This window comes from Argopecten irradians, chromosome 15, assembly GCF_041381155.1.
Source record: "Argopecten irradians isolate NY chromosome 15, Ai_NY, whole genome shotgun sequence".
NCBI classification, from domain to species: domain Eukaryota; kingdom Metazoa; phylum Mollusca; class Bivalvia; order Pectinida; family Pectinidae; genus Argopecten; species Argopecten irradians.
In genome coordinates this window covers 9684903-9706975 of record NC_091148.1, presented here as the reverse complement: position 1 = coordinate 9706975, position 22073 = coordinate 9684903, and the positions used below count along the sequence as shown (strand labels likewise).

Sequence of the window (22073 nt, the reverse complement as noted above, 5' to 3'; positions counted from 1 at the left end):
AACCCATCAATGTAAACCATAGATATTTTTAATTATAATAGTTGAGCATTTTGTGATAAATATATCTTATTAAACAAGAAAATAATGAAAAACAAATACGTTGATTTATCGACTACTGTTACCTTGCATTTTCCACAAATTATTTCCGGTTATGCGTGAGAAGATGAGGTGGTAAGTCGTGCGTGTTGTTGACTCTCTAGACGTATTTGGTTCGAGTCCTCCCACAAGACGTTATTGCCGATTTTTTGTTCTTTATTTAATATTTAATCTTTTAACTTATTTTTTGTCGACTGTGTTTTAAAAGATAAAACCACATCATATTTGTTTGCGAAACCGACCGCTTAGGGAGCTGGTTACAAAAAAGTGCATGTTCACCGAGTGACAGGAAAAACTTATTAAATGTGACTTGCATACAGAATATTTCATATATTTGTATAGTTATGGTAAGTCAATATATGTATATAAACAATGAAGGTTAATTAGTTTGTATGGATAACTAAATAAATTTAAATTGACTTTGTTCTGAGCTAAATTGATAGTCATACATGTACAATGTAGTTAGATTGCACAACTTAAAAATCTATTACAATATACAGTGCTGTATCATATATAAGCACATAGTAATGTAAAGTTGTCGTATATATTATATAATTAAGTAAAGGAACTGATGTTATAATAAGATTCAACATTTCAACATGGTTAATTTACAACTCTGTATAATTTTTTCATCTTCTTCAATTATGTTTCAATGTTTGTTTAAAAAAACTGTGTAAATTAATTTCTATTTGTCACAAATTTTTAACAAGATTTATTAACATGTGAATCAAAATTAAATGTTAATGTAAGTAATATTATTTCATTGTTATACTGATTATTTACCATTGTTAATATATGTACATATACTGTAGATATTACATTAATATCACCACAAACCAAATTAAGTAACACTTGTCCATGTACTTGCTTTTTTACAGGTTTCTTTCATTGTAATGCATGCAAGGGTCCCTATGTTGAATATTATTCCATTTGTTCAGACATTTCAAGCAAGAGGAGACATTTGTAACTGAGACAGAGTTTAAATGACAACATTTTAACCCAGAGAAATGCCTAAAAGACGAAGAAAAAGTATAGAGGACTCAACCATAGAGAATAATGATGATAAAACTACAGAAGAATGTTTATCATTAGAAATGCAAAGACTTCAACATGTCAAATTAAAGAGAAAAGGAAGACCAAAAAAACATGAAACGTCTGTTCAGCAAACAGAAGAAAATGAAGACGAGGTGTGTACTAATAAAGGGGAGATAACTGGAGATGGTGGTACATCAGAGTGTCTGGAGGGCAATGATTCAGTAAGCCCTTTAGAGGGAATGGCCAAAATCAAGAGTGAGAAGGCTGATGATGGGGCTGCGTCTAATTCAAAGGGTAAGTATGGGACAAGGAAGTAATTCCAACCGTGTGGACAAAACAAAAGTAATTTATAAATAGTGTACTATAAACCAAAGGACAGTTTGACTAAATTTAGGATCTTATCTTTTCTCTTCTTCCTACCTGACTTTATTCTTCTAGTGCTCGCACCTGTGAGGTAGGTTCTGGGTTCTGTCCCCTGGCTGAGACACATTAAAGTCTATAAAAGTGGTAGTTTCTACTCCTGCTTAGCACTCAGCATACAGGGAGTAGGACAACTGGTTCGCCCGTTGTCAGTATAATGTGACCGGGTGGGGAAGCCGTCCTTACATGACCCTAGCTGTTAATAGGATGTTAATTAAATAACCAAACAAAAAATAAATTAAATGTTAATTTTCATAACATGGTACCTTTGTATTATGTTTTCTGCCGTTGTCCTAATTACTGTGCATTAGTTGACTATCACTGTGCCAAATGGCAAACAGTGAAAATAATCTTAACTTTTATAGATTACCACATAAATTTGCATTTCTTTCGTGTTGTAACCTCATCTTAAGTATGCTACCAATATAAATTTTCTTAAGATATTATTGTTTTCCAGAAACTGATGTTAAGATATTTTTGTTTTCCAGAAACTGATTTTTTGTTTCGGAGAGGTATTGGACCTTTAATATAAAAAATTGTAGATGAGACATAGTGATAATTTTATATTTCAGATCTTGGCGAGAGTCAGAAACAGGATCTACCAGTAATAAAACGGAAAAGAGGGCGACCAAAGAGCTTACCGTCTGACACCAAACGCCCCAGATTAGATAACACTGCTAGTGAGCAAGAAAGCAAAGATCAGGAAAAAAGTGACAATAAGAAAACAAAGACCAATTTGTCATCAGAATCAGGAAAGAAAAAATCCGGAGTCGTTAACATTCAAAGAAAAAGTTCAAGTGGTAGAAAAATTAGTTTTACAGCAAAGTATGCTGATTCTCTAAGTTCTGATTCAGAGGATGAAGGGGATGATTCGGTTCTTGATGAGGAAGTTAAGACTCCATGTAATGAAAGAGGAAGGGGCAGAGGAAAGGGTAGAGGTAGAGGAAGAGGCAGAAGTAAAAACGATGAAGATGAAAAAGTAAACTTTTTTCACGATGAACTTTCCTTAGGGACCAACACACCACAGACAAAATTAGGCAACGAAAACAACAATAGTAGTAATGGTATCTTTGATAACACACCCGGCACTTTTGAAAACCATCCTTTAGAATCTTCAACACCAAAGGTTAGAGGTCGAGGTCGTCCGAAAGGAGCCACAAATACCAGACATATTACACCTATTAAAACTCTTTCAGGAAATGATAATAATGACAGTATATCTGAAGGTCAAGGTCGAGGCAGGGGTCAAGGCCCAGGCCGGCCCAGAGTAACTATGGCCAAGAAAGACATTTCTGACGATAATACTGAAGATAGTTTTTCTGATGACAAGTCCTCCGGGTCATATACACCAAAGGTCAGAGGTCGTGGTAGGGGTCGAGGTAGTGGAAGGGGTCGAGGCCCTGGTCGGCCTAGATTAACTATGATCAAAAAAGACAATTCTGATGATAATACTGATGATAGTTTTTCTGATGACCAGTCCTCAGGATCATATACACCAAAGGTCAGAGGTCGTGGCAGGGGTAGAGGTCGTGGCAGGGGTAGAGGTCGTGGCAGGGGTCAAGGCCAAGGTGGACTGACATCAATTAAGAATGATAGCTCAATTGCTAACTCTGATGATGACTACACTCCAAAGGTCAGAGGTCGTGGGAGAGGCAGAGGTCGGGGTAAAGGTCGTGGCAGGGGTCAACAGAAGTCAATCTCCGATGACGATTCAGAGAATGGGGCGGATCAAGATCAGGTAAAGCAATATAAATCAATCTATTTATTTTTGAAAGTTTGCATATTTTTAGCTCACCTGGCCCGAAGGGCCGGTGAGCTTATGTCATGGCGCGGCGTCCGTCGTCCGTCGTCCGTCCGTCCGTCCGTCCGTCCGTCCGTCCGTCAACATTTCCTTTAAATCGCTACTAGTCATAGAGTTCTGCATGGAATGTAACCAAATTTGGCCAGAAATATCCTACGGAGAATAAGAACTGAGTTGTAAAATTTTGGCTCTGGTCCCCGGGGCAGGAGGGCGGGGCCCAATAGGGGAATTATAGGTAAATTCTATAAATTGCTACTTAATTGTCCAAGAGTTTTGTATGGATTGTAACTAAATTTAGCCACAAACATCCTTGGGGGTAGGAGAACAGAACTTGTATAAATTTTGGCTCTGACCCCCAGGGGGCAGGAGGGGCAGGGCCCAATAAGGGAAATAGAGGTAAATTCTATCAATCGCTACTTGTCCTAGAGTTCTACATGGATTGTAACCAAATTTGGCCACAAACATCCGTGGGGGTAGGGGAACAGAACTTGTATAAATTTTGGCTCTGACCCCCCGGGGGCAGGAGGGGCGGGGCCCAATAGGGGAAATAGAGGTAAATCCTTTAAATCACTTCTTCTCATAGAGTTCTGCATGGATTGTAACCAAATTTGGCCAGAAACATCCTTGGGGGAAGGGGAACAGAACTTGTATAAATTTTGGCTCTGGTCCCCCGGGGGCAGGAGGGGTGGGGCCCAATAGGGGAAATAGAGGTAAATCCTATAATTCGCTACTAGTCATAGAGTTCTGCATGGAATGTAACCAAATTTGGCCAGAAATATCCTTGGGAGAATAAGAACTGATTTTATAAAAATTTTGGCTCTGGTCCCCGGGGCAGGAGGGGCGGGGCCCAATAGGGGAATTATAGGTAAATTCTATAAATTGCTACTTAATTGTCCAAGAGTTTTGTATGGATTGTAACTAAATTTGGCCACAAACATCCTTGGGGGAAGGGGAACAGAACTTGTATAAATTTTGGCTCTGATCCCCAGGGGGCAGGAGGGGCAGGGCCCAATTGGGGAAATAGAGGTAAATCCTTTAAATCACTTCTTCTCATAGAGTTCTGCATGGATTGTAACCGAATTTGGCCACAAACATCCTTGGGGGAAGGGGAACAGAACTTGTAGAAATTTTGGCTCTGATCCCCCGGGGGTAGGAGAGGTGGGGCCCAATAGGGGAAATAGAGGTAAATTCTTTAAATCGCTACTAGTCATAGAGTTCTGCTTGGAATGTAACCAAATTTGGCCAGAAACATCCTTTGTGGAAGGGGAACAGAACTTGTATAAATTTTGGCTCTGACCCCCCAGGGGCAGGAGGGGTGGGGCCCAATAGGGGATTTAGAGGTTAATATTAAAATTCCTTCAGAAAAGAAACAATGAACCTGTATTCAGAAAATTATTTGGCATTACAAACCAGGTGAGCGATACAGGCCCTCTTTGCATATTTTTTTTCTATATATTACTTAAAAGTTGCCAGTTTAATGATTTTATCTGCATGTAAAATGTATTCCTTGATTGGAAATCTTCCCTAACACTCAATAATTTCATCCTTGATTTGAAATTTTCCCTTACACTCAATAATTTCAGGGGGCTGTGGCTTTTGAATAGAAAATTATTTAATTACATTCCTTAAAATATGTAAAAGTATGCCTAAACTTCTACATGTATTTTAGTCTAATTTTGATTTTTGACATTATTTACCGTCATGGAATTGAGAAAATTAGTATATATCTCTAGATGAAGGGGCTTTTAATCTGTCGCAAACACCCACTCCCTTCAGGAAAAAAACAAAATCACTGTTAAGTAATCACTGTTATTTTTCACAGGAAATATACAAATGTGTTCTATGTGGGAAAGACTACTCAGGGAAACACAGCATCAACAGCCACATGATGAGGATTCACTCTAAAGTGGTTAGTATAAGGTGTATGTACTGGCCGTAGGTCGATGGTTTTTCTCTGGGGACTACTACTAGACGGTAAATCTGACATGTCCCTGTTAATTAACAGACTTCCATTTCAAAACAAGTTTACCAAGATTAATCAAGATTTAACTAAAAAAATTAACAGAATTTTTAAAATAAATGATATTGATGGTAATTCGCGGAAACCAACTTCTGCATATTTACTTGGATCCAAAAACTTGCAAATTAAATCGCAAACAAAGAAAGTTGGTTTAGAGTATTGGTTACAATCTTGAATTGATGATATTATTATGTGTTATTTTCAGTGGTCTAAGGAATGTCCTGAGGGAATGACAGACAATGCCTCCTTAAGACTAATCCTAGCGAGGACAAAACGCCTTCTGTGTCCTAAGTGTGGGAAGGAGCTGAGGTTTCTACAGTACTACCATAAACACCTGGAATGGTGTGGAAGGGAGGTAACTCCGTCATTTACTGTTGATTATGGTGTGGAAGGGAGGTAACTCAGTCATTTATTATTGATTATGGTGTGGGAGGAAGGTAACTCAGTCATTTACTGTTGATTATGGTGTGGAAGGGAGGTAACTCAGTCATTTACAGTTGATTATGGTGTGGAAGGGAGGTAACTCAGTCATTTATTAATGATTATGGTGTGGAAGGGAGGTAACTCAGTCATTTACTGTTGATTATGGTGTGGAAGGGAGGTAACTCAGTCATTTACTGTTGATTATGGTGTGGAAGGGAGGTAACTCAGTCATTTACTGTTGATTATGGTGAGGAAGGGAGGTAACTCAGTCATTTATTATTGATTATGGTGTGGAAGGGAGGTAACTCAGTCATTTACTGTTGATTATGGTGTGGAAGGGAGGTAACTCAGTCATTTACTGTTGATTATGGTGTGGAAGGGAGGTAACTCAGTCATTTATTATTGATTATGGTGTGGAAGGGAGGTAACTCAGTCATTTACTGTTGATTATGGTGTGGAAGGGAGGTAACTCAATCATTTACTGTTGATTATGGTGTGGAAGGGAGGTAACTCAGTCATTTACTATTGATTATGGTAAGGAAGGGAGGTAACTCAGTCATTTACTGTTGATTATGGTGTGGAAGGGAGGTAACTCAGTCATTTACAGTTGATTATGGTGTGGAAGGGAGGTAACTCAGTCATTTATTAATGATTATGGTGTGGAAGGGAGGTAACTCAGTCATTTACTGTTGATTATGGTGTGGAAGGGAGGTAACTCAGTCATTTACTGTTGATTATGGTGTGGAAGGGAGGTAACTCAGTCATTTACTGTTGATTATGGTGTGGAAGGGAGGTAACTCAGTCATTTACTGTTGATTATGGTGTGGAAGGGAGGTAACTCAGTCATTTACTGTTGATTATGGTGTGGAAGGGAGGTAACTCAGTCATTTACTGTTGATTATGGTGTGGAAGGGAGGTAACTCAGTCATTTACTATTGATTATGGTGGGAAGGGAGGTAACTCAGTCATTTACTATTGATTATGGTATGGAAGGGAGGTAACTCTCATTATTGATTATGTCAAGGAGGTAACTCATCATTTACTATTGATTATGGTGTGGAAGGGAGGTAACTCAGTCATTTACTGTTGATTATGGTGTGGAAGGGAGGTAACTCAGTCATTTACTGTTGATTATGGTGTGGAAGGGAGGTAACTCAATCATTTACTGTTGATTATGGTGAGGAAGGGAGGTAACTCAGTCATTTACTGTTGATTATGGTGTGGAAGGGAGGTAACTCAGTCATTTACTGTTGATTATGGTGAGGAAGGGAGGTAACTCAATCATGGATGGTTATATTTTCACTATTTCACAAAATACTGTTGTGGCTGTGAAAATTGAGACATGTAAATTAGTAATCAATGGTAGGTCATAGGTATTTTTAGACTGATAATACCCTATCCGCCTTAATTAGCACCCCTCCCCATAGACATCACCCATATGTAGCACATTTTATGGTAATTAGCTAATGATTCATTACATTTGTCTAATCTTGCCCCTACAGCATGAGACCTATGTTTGTGAAATATGTAGCAAGGAGATGAAATTACAGTGGAAAGAACAGCATATCAACTACCACGGCATTTCTCAGCGGAAGAAGGAGATCGCCGAAGATAAAGAGAAAAAAAGACTTGAAGCTGACGAAGATGTTGAGGAAGTTATAGATGACAACATAAGGAAAAAGCGAAAAGCCTCTCAAAAGTAGGTAGCTGCAGCAAAATTTATGGACATATTTACTGAATAAGAGATTTTTGTATACATGTACAGTATTCAACCCAATAAACGCCCACATTCCTTATAAGCGCCCCTGTCCTTTTTTAGGCTTCAATTTCACTTACTTCGAATTTAATGCAAACTCAAAATATAAAAACTTTGCTGGTTTCCTTACTGATTTCTTTTGCAAATTGATTTATAGCTTACTTTTTAGAAAAAAAATTATGAAAGGCTAGTTGAAATTTATTTCCATGAAGCAACCTTTAAGTTGCTTCTATTTTTTAAGCACCCTATGCACTTATTGGATCGAATATGATATATAATATTATTTTAATGTCTGTTGTTATTTCAGAGCGAGAAATCTGCTGTCCGATTTGTCATCTCATGGAGGTTTGAATGATGAACATGGCGACGACTCTTCAGATGCAAAAGTTGATGATGAATCCTCATCGGACGAAAATTTTGAGTCAGAAGTTGATGAAGACGAAGTGAAGGATTTGAAAATGAACCGATCAAGGCCAAGTGAAAGTAGTAAGCAGTTTTTACTGAAAACAGAAAATCCTCATTTTCTTAATTGCAATTAGTTAATGAGGTGCAATTATACACACAAACAATTTTAATTATATACATATGTATTGAAGGTTTTCCGTTTTGAATTTATTTTTTGTCTATTTTGTTTATCAAACTTTATGAAACTGACAGTGACTGTTAATACAATTTAACTCATTCACCCTTAAAATTAAAGATGGATTGTTCCAGTCTCAGATTAAGAAGAGTCCAAATGATCTTTCAGGGGTGAATAAATTATTTTTGGGTAAATTTAAATTTTGAAGTCTCATCTATGATAAATCTGTATATGGAAACATGACAGTTCGAAACTTAAAATGTGTAGCTTTAGCTTGCTAATGATTGCAATCTTTATGTAATTTGTTGAAATTTCAATTAAAGGACAGAAATTTTCCATTTCACGAGAGAAAATGGGAAAGCAACAGTTTTGCTACACATATAAGAAACAGATGGATATAGAGGAATCTAACAATAGAAAATTCCCTGACATTTCACCACAACTTGACGACTGGACACAAGTGGATATTAGGTTAGTCTCATAATACTCTTGCTCTTTTTCATTTAAGCATTGATGTCCCTATTTTTAATTTTATTGGGGTATTAAAAAAACAATTTGTTTGCAAACTGTGTGAATCCACGTAGAAGATTCTCACAAAAGTCTGCAAACAATTTTTTTTCATAACCAGATAAAATTAAAAAATAGTGACATCAATACTTATAATCAATTTTATACTCTATTTGATAAAATGAAGTATGTTTAAATGTAACGTTATAGTGGTTTTTTAAGGGATTTTTTTTTCCGAATCAATATGCGACGTGAATGTCTCTATTGTGATGTCACGATAACGTTGGGGTTTCGTGGCATTCTCGGATTTTTTTTTCATAGTGGTATGCAAAAAAAATATTGACCAATTACTGCAATCAGAAAGCCAGATTTGGTATGAAAACAAAGAAAAATTAATTATATGATATACAATGATAATAGCTTTGTTATGTTTATTGAGCATATAAAATCATAAGAAAATATGGTCATAGCATAAATTCAGTTTTTTATTTATAATGATAATTATTTTGTTACATAGAAGGAGCATATAAAATCATTTAAAAAAAAAACGTTTGTCATAGCATAAATTTAGTTTTTATTCTGTTAGTTGTAATTGGGTTAAATTCCCTTTTAGACACTCTATTTTTAATGATGCTCCACCGCCGACAAAGCATAAATGATATTAATCATTTTAACAATAATTGGTGTTTAATCGTGTACATATATGCCTAATTAACACAAAAAATAATATAAAAGAATTTATTTTGCCTTTTGTGCATGCGCAATCAGTACTTCATTCCATATAGGATATAGTGTCATGGAATTTTTTCGGGATGCAATTAATTATTTTTCATATTTTTAACTTGAAGTAAAATCAGAAGCTCAAACTTTTCAATGGTGGTAATGGTGTAAATAAATAACTTTTGTAACTGAAGAAAAATACTAAATCATCTGCTCCTGTTTTTCATAGTGAAAAAATACCATTTGTCAGCGGTGGAGCATCTTTAAGAATTCTCTATAAATGTATAAATGAGTCTGGTAGTTTGTCTCTGACATTACAGTGCTACAGAGGTTATTATAATTGTTTTACATTCTCTGACATTACAGTGCTACAGAGGTTATTATAATTGTTTTACATTCCTGTTAGGTCGCTTGATCTTTATGATTTTTCTATAAATATATAAATGAGTCTGATAGATAGTGTCTGACTTTACAGTGCTATTGAAGAGTACGTCCCTAACAGCAAGGAGAGTGTGGAGTTTGTAGTTAAACAGAAAGCAGCTAAAACCGTAAAACAAGGCAAGCCACGAACCCTTCCAAGATTTGGTTCTGTCACAGACTCTGGTAAGTACTGTCAGGGAAATCACATTAACTCATTCACCCCTGATAACACATTTAGACTCTTCTAAATCAAAGACTAGACAAGTCTATTTTGAAATTGTAGGGGTGAATTAGTTAATTTCTGTTTAATGTATGCTCAACACCTTTATTTTGTCTCTGCTTATCAGAGAATTATCTCCCTTGACATTCTTTTATTAATATGGAAAAACATGATGATACAAAAACAATCAGTACACATTCCCAAGTATGGGAGAAAAAAAGGAATAACACATATTTCTCTATATGGAAGATTTTTACTGTCACTCTGTCATCCTTGATACACCAGGGGTTACTATCACTAATGTTATATTCACCCCTCAACTATCTCATAGTAAAACTGAAGGCACTTTAACTCTGATATCTGTCTATACCGATAACTGTTGATCCTTTTGGCTCCATTTAAGCTTCTGCGTATGTGAGAGATTAAACCCATTGTTTTATGTTACACAGTACAGACTACTCTGTTTGTCGGAGGCCCTGTATGGGGACTAGCTTGGTGCCCCATGCCACTGAAGATGAAGTCGCCCCAGTACCTCGCCGTCTCCTGTAATACGGATATGGACCAGACAAATCCATTGTACAAACCTTCTAACAAGCCAGGCATCATCCAGCTCTGGGAGGTCAAAGTTCGCTTCAAAAAGTAAGTATGTAGTGTTGAGTGCAAATCAATTTCGTTACAACATATCAATTCATTGGTTAAATTATTTTGTCTATAAAGGGATAAAACATGAATGTTTGTATTTCCATCTGCTATTATTCCAAATTTGCATATTACAGAGTTATCTGCACTTGTGGGTAGGTATTGATTGTGAGGTCATGTGTTTGCAAGCGTAACGTCATACGTTTCGGAGAAAACGATGTGGATTGCGCTCAAAAAATAATGACATAACAATCTATTCCTACCTGCAAGGGAGCTAACTCTGTAATATGCAAAGACTGAACATGTAACAGTAACTTTCAAAATACTGCTTCATGGCAAGGTGTATATCTATGAAATTAAGTACTAAAGCTCATGATTTAATATCAATATGTGTCAATAGTAGTTGATATATGAATTGGACTGGTAATATTTTCCATCGAAAGAGGGGCAGTATCCATAAAAGGAAATTTTAAGTTTTAGCTTTAAAATGCTATTCATCCTTAACTCCTGAACATATAGAAATATGTCATTTGTTTAATTTTTGCCGCATGTTGTTTTTATTTTCTTATGTCAGGAAATAGGTATTAAATCAATGTCTGTTCTGTTTTCATACATTGTATCGAGGTGCATTTATGTCTTACAGACAATCCTGGCTTACTAAAGCTTTGTTCATCAAGTTGTTTGGAATTTTTTTTTCCTTTTTTTTTTTTTTTTTTTGTGGACTTTATATGTAAATAAGAATTAATGGCCTGGTTGTTCAAACACTAATTAGCTTAATTATTGGTTGATTTGTGAAATTTTCATTTCTCATTTGCTGCAAAACCTAGGAGTAAACCTTATTCTTTAAAATACACCAGCAGGTAAAGAAAAGAGTACTTATAAGAATTATATAAAATTTTATAAAAGTTTATTTGACAAGAAATTATTTCATCTTGATTTGAAAACCTTTGTTAATGTAATCCTTATGTTTTAGATCCACGTGTCAGTCAGCGGAGCTTGTACTCTGTATATGTCACGAGAATGGACCAATCCGACAACTGCAGTGGTGTCCTAACTCCAGCTGTGACCTACCAGACAAGGTACATGTAGCTCTGTCATTTTATTTGTTTTTGTACTGTTTGTGTTCCTATTCACCCCTGAAATTTCACAATGGACTGACCTACTCTTTGATATAGAAGAGTCTAAATGTGTCTTCAGGGGTGAATGAATGAATTGGAAAATTATTTGCTGAAATTTTTGTGGTAGGAAAAACAGGACTCTTTAATTTAAACTTTTGATAAGGAAATTGCAGGATATTCTCCCCATTCTTAGGACTTAAACAGGAGTTTTCGAGGAAGAAAAAAGAAATGAGTAAAATATTCCTGCCCAATTAGTGCTTAGCTGTGTTGATGGTACAGTAACTTTAAAATTTTTTGCAACAGAATCGGTAATGTAAACCAACTTTCGCAGCTATAAAATTTTGTGATTTCCATTTCAAAACAAATTCTGGAAGATTTACTTTCTCGGATTAAAAAAACCTGAAAATACCTTTAAATTCAATATATTGAGGTAGATATTAAATCAGTTAGATAAACTTGGATAAAAAAAAATCAAGACAGTAGATAGTACGCGAAAAGAAGTTGGTTTACAGTACCCATTCTATTGTTTAAAAATGAATTTGAAAATGAAAATACCTTACAACATATTGAGGGAGATATTAATTCGTATAGATAAACTTTAGCTAATTTACTTGGATTGCAAAATTTACGAAAGTAAATCATACATGAAAGGAAGTTGGTTTACAGTATTTATTCAGTTTTACAGCTAATTAGCACAGTCTGTTACAGTAATTAACGCTGTACTGTACACTTGAGATCAGTCATTGTACCTTTCTTTTCCTTTGACTAATTATGCTTTAGAATGCATTACATTAGTGCCCAGTTTCATGAACATTCCTTAACTTGAAGGAATTCCTTCATTTAAAAGTCTCCATAGAAAAGCATTACAGAAGTTGAAGAAAAATCTTAAGTTAAGGACCCTTCCTTAAAATCCATAGTGCTTTCTTATGGAGAATCTCAAGTTGATGGATTCCTTAAATTTAAGGAATGTTCATGAAACTGTGCCAAGGTTTGTAATTAAGGGGATAACCATCAGCTGCAACATGGTTAAATCTCGTTTAATACGACAGGACTCAGGGACAACTCCTCGCCTGGGATTATTGGCAGCTACCAGTTCAGATGGCAACCTCCTTATATACAGGTACTGATGGTATATCATGTCCATAATATCATTCAACATGTCGGGTTTCGAGATTCCAATTGATGTGCATTAATACAGGGGCTTTTGAGAACCCAAAACGACATAGGTAAAATACGGTATATGGTAGCTTATTCCCACTTTCCAAAAATCCAAGTCAAAATATGCTGCTACAATCACCAGAATGCGGGACTATGATGGTAAATAATTCTTTTCCCACGTCATTTCGGGATCTTAAAACCCCATATAAATGTACATCTTTTCCAAAACCACTGAACCAAATTTGATTGAATTTGTCTGGAATCCTCCTTTCCAGAGGTCGCACACGAAATTCAATTACAGTACTCCTCATACTAAAGCTTGAATAATTTAGCCATTGTATTTACTGTTGGTGATTGGGGTTTACAATAAAAATGGCCATTAGTGGTTACATATTATAGATATATATGGTAAAATGGAATAAAGAATCTATAGATCCTGCATAATAATTGTGAATTTCAGCCTTGATTGATCCCAGAGACAGCAGGAAAATTATTTCACAAATAAGGCTATCTATATTTGGTTATAATAATTCTGAATTAACATATTACAAAGTTATCTGCCCTTGTCAGTAGGTAATGATTTTTACGTTATGTTTTTACAAGGGAAATGTCACATTTTTCAGGGAAAATTACATATTTTTTGCTTTGACACAAAGTAATGACGTCACCACTGATAATTACATGTAAGAGCAGATAACTCTGTATAAGCAAAGACGGAATCGTCATTTTTCTTTTTTTATATTTTCAGTATTCCTCATCCACATACTTTAATTGATGAAGTTAATGAAGAAGAATTGATGAATCAAACCACAGAAAATGCAGATTCAAAATCAGAACATTTAGACAGTGTGAATGGTCATAAATCTAATGGATTAATTAAGGATTCACCAAGTGAAAGGTCAACTCCAGAAGGTCAAAGGTCAAGAGAACCTGCTTATTTCCATGTCAAACCAGCACTCACTCTTCAGTCTCCATTTCATAGAGGTAAGGCTTCAGTCTTAATTTACATTTCCTATTGGCTAGTTAAAGTGCAACAAAAATAGCTGTCTCTTTAAGTTTAGCTTTCTTTTTACATTTAACTTATTCACCCAGGCCTGTAGATGCATTTAGGCTTGTCCAAATCAAAAACTAGAACAGTCCATTATGAAATTTCAGGGGGTGAATGAGTTAGGGATAGTAATTTTGATGACAAATTTTAACCTTTGACCTATATTTAAGACAAAAGCTCTTCTACACATCCTGCTTAATGAATAACTAAAATTGAATTGTTTTCTGATTTTTAGGTGAACCCTCAGCGTGCCTTTGTGTTGCATGGCATCCAAACCCAGAGTACCCCTGGATCACGGCAGGCTTTGCTAATGGTATGGTCATATGTATAGCATAGAAGTACTGAACAATGGTCGGTGGTTTTTCTCCATGTACTCCGGCTTAAACTTAGAAACATTGCTGAAAATATCATATTTTTGTAGTAGGTTCATTTCCGGAGCATAACTCTAAAACCAGCAGAGATATTTCCACGAAACTTCATAGACACTTTCTTTTTATGGTCTAGTAGTACCTTTTGCTATTTTCATTTTTTTGCACTTTTTCCGGTACCATGGAAACATTGCTGAAAATATCATGGTAAATGGTAAATGTTACTTTGCAAAACTCCACCCATCTTTGTGTATATAGTCTAATATAAATTAATGTCAAGGCTGTATACCTGATTCAACAATTGCAGCCCCACTCTACTTGAATTATACTCCATCTTTCTTTAGCTCAACTTCCTTTTTCCTGTTTTTTTTCATACACATAAGTCTCTACAATCAAAACTTACTTCAGCTTTGATATCTCCATTGGCGGGGGATCTGAATGACTATGTCCTTGTTCCGATTCACTATGATACTCTACGTTACGCTCCAATACAAGATCTAACAATGCCCGGGTCGAGGTCCCCTCAGCATGACCACTGGCCTAGAATCGGAACATCTTGGGACGTATTATTATCCGTTTACACTTCCGAATGAATCCCGAAGATTCCGTAGGCAACATGCTGATTGGCTAACCATATGGGTCATACTGAGGTGACCCCGAACGGGGCATCGTTAGATCTTGCATTGGAGCGTAACATAAAGTATCATATTGGAGCGGAACTACAAGTCTAATTTTAATTAGATTGGTCATAAACAACACTAATATGACGTCACATGTACTTTTGATGTCATAATCTATATATGATGTCACTTGATTGTCTCATTAGACAAAAGTCAAATCCGAGCCAGATTTCTATACTGTTTTATATAAAGACAAAATTTTACTTCTATTTCTATAAATAAATATTATGTAATAAATAGAATCTTACACTCTTTTTGATATGCCACTCGCCGAAAGGCTCATGGCATATTAATTATTGAACTCGTTTGATAAATTTCATATCATATAGCCACTCATGTAAGATCTTTAGTTGCCAATTTAACCCTAAACAGACATATATTTTTTAGGCCTAACGATAAAGAATTGTGTTGTCATGGATACAGATATAAACAACATTTGGATGTAGCTATCACTGAATGTACTTTGTATCTGTATAACTATAGATGACACTGATTTTTACCTCTGTTTGACCTGTAGGTGTTATGCGTGTATGGGATCTCACAACTACCTCCCCTTTGTTACGGAAATCAACAGAAGAGGGCAGCACCCGTCTCTTTCCATTTAAATCCTTCCAGGCACACAAAAGGGCGGCGTTCACGTGTTCCTGGTCCCCACATGTACCTCACTGTCTTGTCACGGCAGGTAAGGTCAAATCTAGCTATGTCCTATCCTGGTCAAAATGGTGTATGGTAACGAACTGATCGTTTTAATTAAGTTCCAATCCCATTTAATTTGAATTCAGTTTTATGATACGTTCTACAAAATTGCATTAAAGGATTGATTTTAGTTTTAAAGGATTGATTTTAGTTTTAGTTGCATTGTGTCAAATTTGTGTAGAAACTGGAAGATTATTGAATGAAATAATTTATTAGTACATTTCAACTTAATTATTTAGTGTGATTTTCATTCTCAACATTTAGATTATTTCTTTCACCCCTTCAATATCTTAATGAACTAAACCAGCATAAGAATTGGAAAAGTTTATTTTATTTGTTACGGTTGAATAGGTGACCGATGTCTATGACTATTTTACAGGTGCTGACAAAGAGGTGAACATCTGGGATTTGAGGAACACTACATGTTTAGTACACTATGACCAGTTCAGTACGAGTACGGGAGTATCGACTGCCTGGCCGTCCAACCTGTTAGGTCTACTGTACAGCATAGACGATGGATACATGTAAGCTATAGGAAGGGGAGGTAACTCTTGTGTCTGGCCGTCCAACCTGTTAGGTCTACTGTACAGCATAGACGATGGATACGTGTTAGTTATAGGAAGGGAAGATAACTCTAGTGTCTGGTGGACCAACCTGTTAAGTATACTGTACAGCATAGGCGATGGATACATGTTAGTTATAGGAAGGGGAGATAACTCTAGTGTCTGGTGGACCAACCTGTTAGGTCTACTGTACAGTATAGACAATGGGTACATGTAAGTTATAGGAAGGGGAGATAACTCTAGTGTCTGTTGGACCAACCTGTTAGGTCTACTGTACAGTATAGACAATGGGTACATGTAAGTTTTTGGAAGGGGAGATAACTCTAGTGTCTGGCCATCCAACCTGTTAGGTCTACTGTACAGCATAGACGATGGATACATGTAAGTTATAGGAAGGGGAGATAACTCTATTGTCTGGCCGACCAACCTGTTAGGTCTTCTGTGCAGCATTCATGATGGATAGATGTAAGTTATAGGAAGGGGAGATAACTCTAGTGTCTGGTGGACATACCTGTTAGGTCAACTGTACAGTATAGACGATGGGTACTTGTAAGTTATAGGAAGGGGAGATAACTCTAGTGTCTGGCCGACCAACCTGTTAGGTCTTCTATACAGTATAGACGATGTATGCATGCAAGTTACAGGGAGGGGAGATAACTCTTATCAGTATTACTGTAAATGTGTATGTATCATGTGCATGAACAACCAACATTAGACATACTTTTATACATAGACAATGAATAAATGTACCAGGTAGGTTTAGTTTGTTGCATAAGGGTAGGATTTCTTAGTATTACTTGTGGCAATCTCTATCTAGAGTTGTCTTTCCTTACACTCATTGCCAAAAATCATGAAAATTTAGTGAAGCAATAATTTACATATTAAAATAGTAAATAGATGAAAACCTCATTTTTCCTCACAAGGCAAGAGTCTGTCAATTTTAAGCAGGAAATTGTATTATTTTTATGTGAAAAAAAAGGCGAAAATGTAGTGGCCAGACCAGGATTTGAACCTGTGACCACTGAACACCAGCCAAATTCTCTTCTTTATTGAGTTATTTGGCCAGTCTCGTTAAAATCCTCTCATCTTTCTCTAAGTCTCACTATTTGTAAATGTTACATTTCATCTTATAAAATTTTTCCCAGGTTTAATCATTGCTACATGAAGATGTTACCGTACGGATCTACGTTGGATTCCACACGATTCAAGGGAGTTCCTCTGTGTCACATGCATTCGACCATGTGGGTAGGTTTGGACAACTCTTTTTACTGTAAACTTGCTAATATTTGTGGGGATTTAAATTTTCTCTAAATTTGCAGATTCATCTAAATTTGTAAAATTTAATACCTTGCAAAATTAATCAAAATGATGGTTTAACATATTATAGCTTATTGTTTGACCCTTTTAAAAGCTATAAAGATAATTTGCAAAAATAAACCCTTGTGAATAATCCATGTGAATATATTGGAAAAACAGTTAATTGCAAAATTTTACACCTGCAAAATTTAAGAGTTTTAAAGTAATAAGTATATCAGCATTGCATGTTCACAAAAAGATGATACCTGCTTAGAAAAAAATAAATCAATATTATTGGAATGAATAATTTACTTAACATGAAAGTAAGACTAGGCAATGTCCTGTCAGCATTTTAAAATATATAAACCTTAATCATTGTTACATTTTAATAGGTTAATTGCCTTTTTTAGCTTCAAAGGACCATGGTGAACTTATGCCTTATTGTTGTATTTATCCATTCATAAATATTTTACTTCTGCTTCATAAGAACACATCGGCATATATTTGACCAGTAGCTTTGTTATGGGGCAGAAACTTAAAATTAAACAAATGGTGGGGCTGACCCAACAGGGACCTGAGGGGAAGAGCCAGAAGGGCTTAATTGAGCTATTTTCATATATTTGAACAACATTGTTCTCTGAATCTAAGCTTTGGATAGGACTCAGATTTCATTTGTAGCATCCCTATGGAGTGGGGATTTAAAATTGTACAGATGGTTGGACTGTACTGTATACTGAAATCCTGCTCATTGTCATTCCAGTCCGTAACCTATTCCGATTGGCTGAGCCTTGCTTTGAATGTTGATGACCTTGGAACAGTCGTATGTCTGCAGTTTCCGACCTTTAACATGGAGACTGGACATGTCTCACGTAAATTTATGTTGGTATGTTACCTTTTATAAACGGATGTTACATTCTATTTAGTACAAAATTCAGGGCGGTGTTTATTTTTCTCAACTCAAATTTGTACAACTCAAAAGACGGTGTTTATTGAAATTTAAAAATGTTTTCAATTTTTTAAGAACATCCTTGGATGGATTTTGATTGTGCATAATGATACAGTCATCATCTAGCTTCAAGCTAGTGGGAATTTTACTGTAGCTCATATCAGTTGGTACAGTGGCAGGTCAGTAAGTCTGGGGTCGCGGGTTCGAGCACGATTGGTTTCATACCACTCTCGCCTTGTTACATTTAAACAGAGTTGTTATTTCATGTTTACAGTTGTAGTTATTCAAACTTTTAACATGATCCATTTGATTTTAAATGAGGGAGGTTTAACATTAAGATGTGTACAGGGGTAAAATACATATATAACAAATCTGTCAGTTACCCCTAAAAATGATATAAATGTGTACTAATTACCCCTACAATGTTTGTATTACGCAACTCAAATATTATGAGCGCTTACATCCAGAAATAAGAAATTTAGTAAAATCAGAAGAATTGCAGCCATACTCAAGAGTCTGCATCAAATGTGCTCTTGTTTCATATAGATATTTACACAATTTTTAGCTTATCATCAATTACAATTATAATTATAATAACTACTGAATCTTTTCTGACATATCTCTGTTAAGTTTTTGGTTCTCACAGAAGTCAGATTTGTACCTTTTCTTTTCAAAAATGTGAGAACATTTACCCAGTCCTCCCAATAATTATGTGAAGAACTGTGAAAAAACTAATATATCATCATTTACAGGAGGTATACACCAGTTCTGTAGTATCAAAAACACCTAAAGAGAAAGGCAAACAAAAATCACCCGGGAATACGGAGACAAATGAAGCCAAGAAAAAAGAAAAAGATATAAAAAGTGACCATGAGTACAAATCGTATCAGGAAGCTGTGGAGGATGCTGTGTTGGAGTATACAGATCACAAGGTAATTTCTCATATGTACACATATGTGCTCATATGTACACGGGCCGCAGTGGCCGAGTGGTTACGATGTCTCGACATATTACCACAAGCCCTTCACCTCTGGATCGGGAGTTCAAATCCCATGTGGGGCATTTGCCAGGTGCTGACTGCTGGTTCGTGGTTTTTCTCCGGTAACTCCGGCTTTCCTCCACCAATAAACCTGGCACGTCCTTACATTACCCTGGCTGTTAATAGGATGTTAAACTAATAAAACCCACATATGTACACTACCTTAAGTCGTGATTATTGTATGCCTGATACCAAGTTGTTTTGCTTATTGCAATAAAATGTGTTATAAGTGAAATAAGGAAGATTCTCCACAAAATCCTAAAATGATGTCATAAGATACTAGTATGATCCTCTCTGATTTTGATGTTTCAGGAAGCCACTTACAAAGAAACAAAGTACCAAGATCAGAACCTACTCACCTTTCCTCTGGTTGCTGTCCACAGGGTAAGTGTAACTGTCTGTAGGTCGGTAGTTTTTCTCTGGGTACTTCAAGCCTCCATTGATCATTGTAATTTCGGAAAGAGTTTCATTCTGTGCATAGATTAATGTGCTTTTTAATGCGTATTTCGGTTGTTTTTTTTTTTTTTTTTTTTTTTCAACTGATGGTAGATTGGTTGTTTTTCTCCAAAGACTCCAGTTTTCATCCATTTCCAAAACCAGGCATCTCCTTCAATGACCAAATTTTTTAGACAAATGTTCAGACACTTTCAAGAAAAAATGTTTTTAGGGGAAAATTGTAGAAATGGTCAAATACACACCAAATATTTTGTATTGGTTTTGCATTATATGTGAAATGATTGCAACAGGATCAGAAATATTATTTTGAGCCTTTGATATTGATATTTTTATTCTCAGGCTGAATTTAACCCTAACCTGGCAGCATGTTCCTGGGTAGCTACTGGTGGCTCTGCTGGTCTGGTTCGCCTTCATAACCTACAAAGCATGGTCCTACCGGACACAAAGGTCGTGATGGAGGACAAATTATGACGCTAACTTCATCTTAATTATCAAGTTATGACACTAACTTTGTCTAAATTGCCTTCACAACATTGCAGTATGGTCCTACTAGAAATTGTGATGTAAGACAAATTATGTCACTGACTTTGTCTAAATAGCCTTCACAACATATACAATATTGTCCTCCTGACACAAAAGTCATGATGGAAGACAAATTATGACGCTAACTTCATCTAAATCATCTACACAACTTAACAACATTGTCCTCGTGACACGGAAGTCATGATGGAAGACAAATTACGATGTTGATAAGGAACTATTTATATAATTACTTGAATTCTGCATTGGCATATTACAGAGTTATCTGCCCTTGCGGGTAGGTATTGATTGATATATTGTATTTGCGAGTGTAACGTCATACTTTTTAGAGAAAAACGATGTGAGTTGTGCTCACAAAATAATGACATAACAATTGATACCTACCGGCAAGGGAGCTAACTCTGTAATATGCAAAGATGGAATACCAAGGGACGTATCTGTTATAAGTCACAACTTGTCAGCAACAAGAATGTCAACAATTTATTTAGCATCCTTGAAAGTATTTTTTCTTATTTTGGATAAAATTTTCACTAAGCTATTTAACTTAAGAAAATGTCTTTTAGCTTTATCCAATTGTTACCGTAATCTTATCTCAAATAAAATTGTTTTATATCATATTTGAGTGATTTGTGAATTGCATTTGGGTATTTTACATGCAAAAAAGTGGATGATATTGTATTGAAGTCAAGTAGAGTATTAAAGATTATTGCATAGTTGCACCTTTTATTCTTCAAGAGGGTCACAGACAAAATTATTTATTGGACAATTTTATTAGCTCTTCAACTCCACATAGTGACATAGTCACAGGCCTACCACCTGGACCAAGGGTACATTTTAATAAAACATCTTTGATTGCGTTGTTGATTGCCTTAGAAAAAACTTTCGTCTAAGATTATTGTTTCATGATCCTGAAGCCAGGTCTCGAGAATAAAAATTGCAATAGAGATTTTATCATCAAGCACATTTTACACCTGCAATCTTGAATAAAGGCTAAAATTTATTTGAACAATAAATTTAGCTTTTCATACCTAATTGGTGTAGAGCGATATAACTTTGCCTATAAGTTATAAACATGTACATTTATGTAGTTGTTTGGATTTGATTGAATCTCCCCCCACCCTCACCCCACCCCCACCCCTCCCCATCCCTTAGCTCCCTTCCTAACGTGAAGTGTTTGAATGTCCTTGATAGATTGCAGGTCACTAGACTTATGACTTTATAAGAAGTTATCAACTTCGCTAGCCAAGGGTATAAGTCTGATTCTCTCTAAGTAGAGAGAATCAGACTTATACCTTTGGCTAGCGAAATAGAAGAAGTTATATCAAGATTTTATTATATTTGAAACTTCGAATGAAGTATACACCTATAAAGGTCATGTATTTGCTCAAATCTGATATCCTTTATACCTGGCATGATACAGACTCAATTATATTGGAACTCTAGACCTATTACTTTGTCAGAGGAAATTGTTTAAAGATAATATATGACCTCTTAAAACATGTCATTCATTTATTATAATTTTTGAAGT

At 35.7% G+C, this 22073-nt stretch overlaps 1 protein-coding gene across 2 annotated transcripts; it reads left to right on the top strand.

The window, feature by feature from the left end:
* The first annotated feature begins 148 nt into the window (after positions 1 to 148).
* LOC138308843 (uncharacterized) lies at positions 149 to 21558 on the top strand. Of its 2 annotated transcripts, none has more exons than XM_069249867.1 (21): positions 149 to 171; positions 975 to 1425; positions 2124 to 3289; positions 5175 to 5261; positions 5578 to 5727; positions 7298 to 7494; positions 7859 to 8037; positions 8455 to 8602; positions 9834 to 9961; positions 10448 to 10637; positions 11611 to 11716; positions 12805 to 12875; positions 13662 to 13897; positions 14197 to 14274; positions 15527 to 15691; positions 16085 to 16229; positions 17414 to 17513; positions 18325 to 18447; positions 19263 to 19442; positions 19862 to 19933; positions 20345 to 21558. In XM_069249867.1, exons 2-21 carry the CDS (start codon positions 1104 to 1106, stop codon positions 20474 to 20476), a joined length of 3975 nt encoding a protein of 1324 aa, XP_069105968.1. In that variant the 5' UTR covers positions 149 to 171; positions 975 to 1103; the 3' UTR covers positions 20477 to 21558. The 2 variants fall into 2 exon arrangements, with proteins under 2 accessions (XP_069105968.1, XP_069105967.1); XM_069249866.1 differs by lacking the exon at positions 149 to 171 and adding an exon at positions 185 to 443.
* Positions 21559 to 22073: the final 515 nt, after the last annotated feature.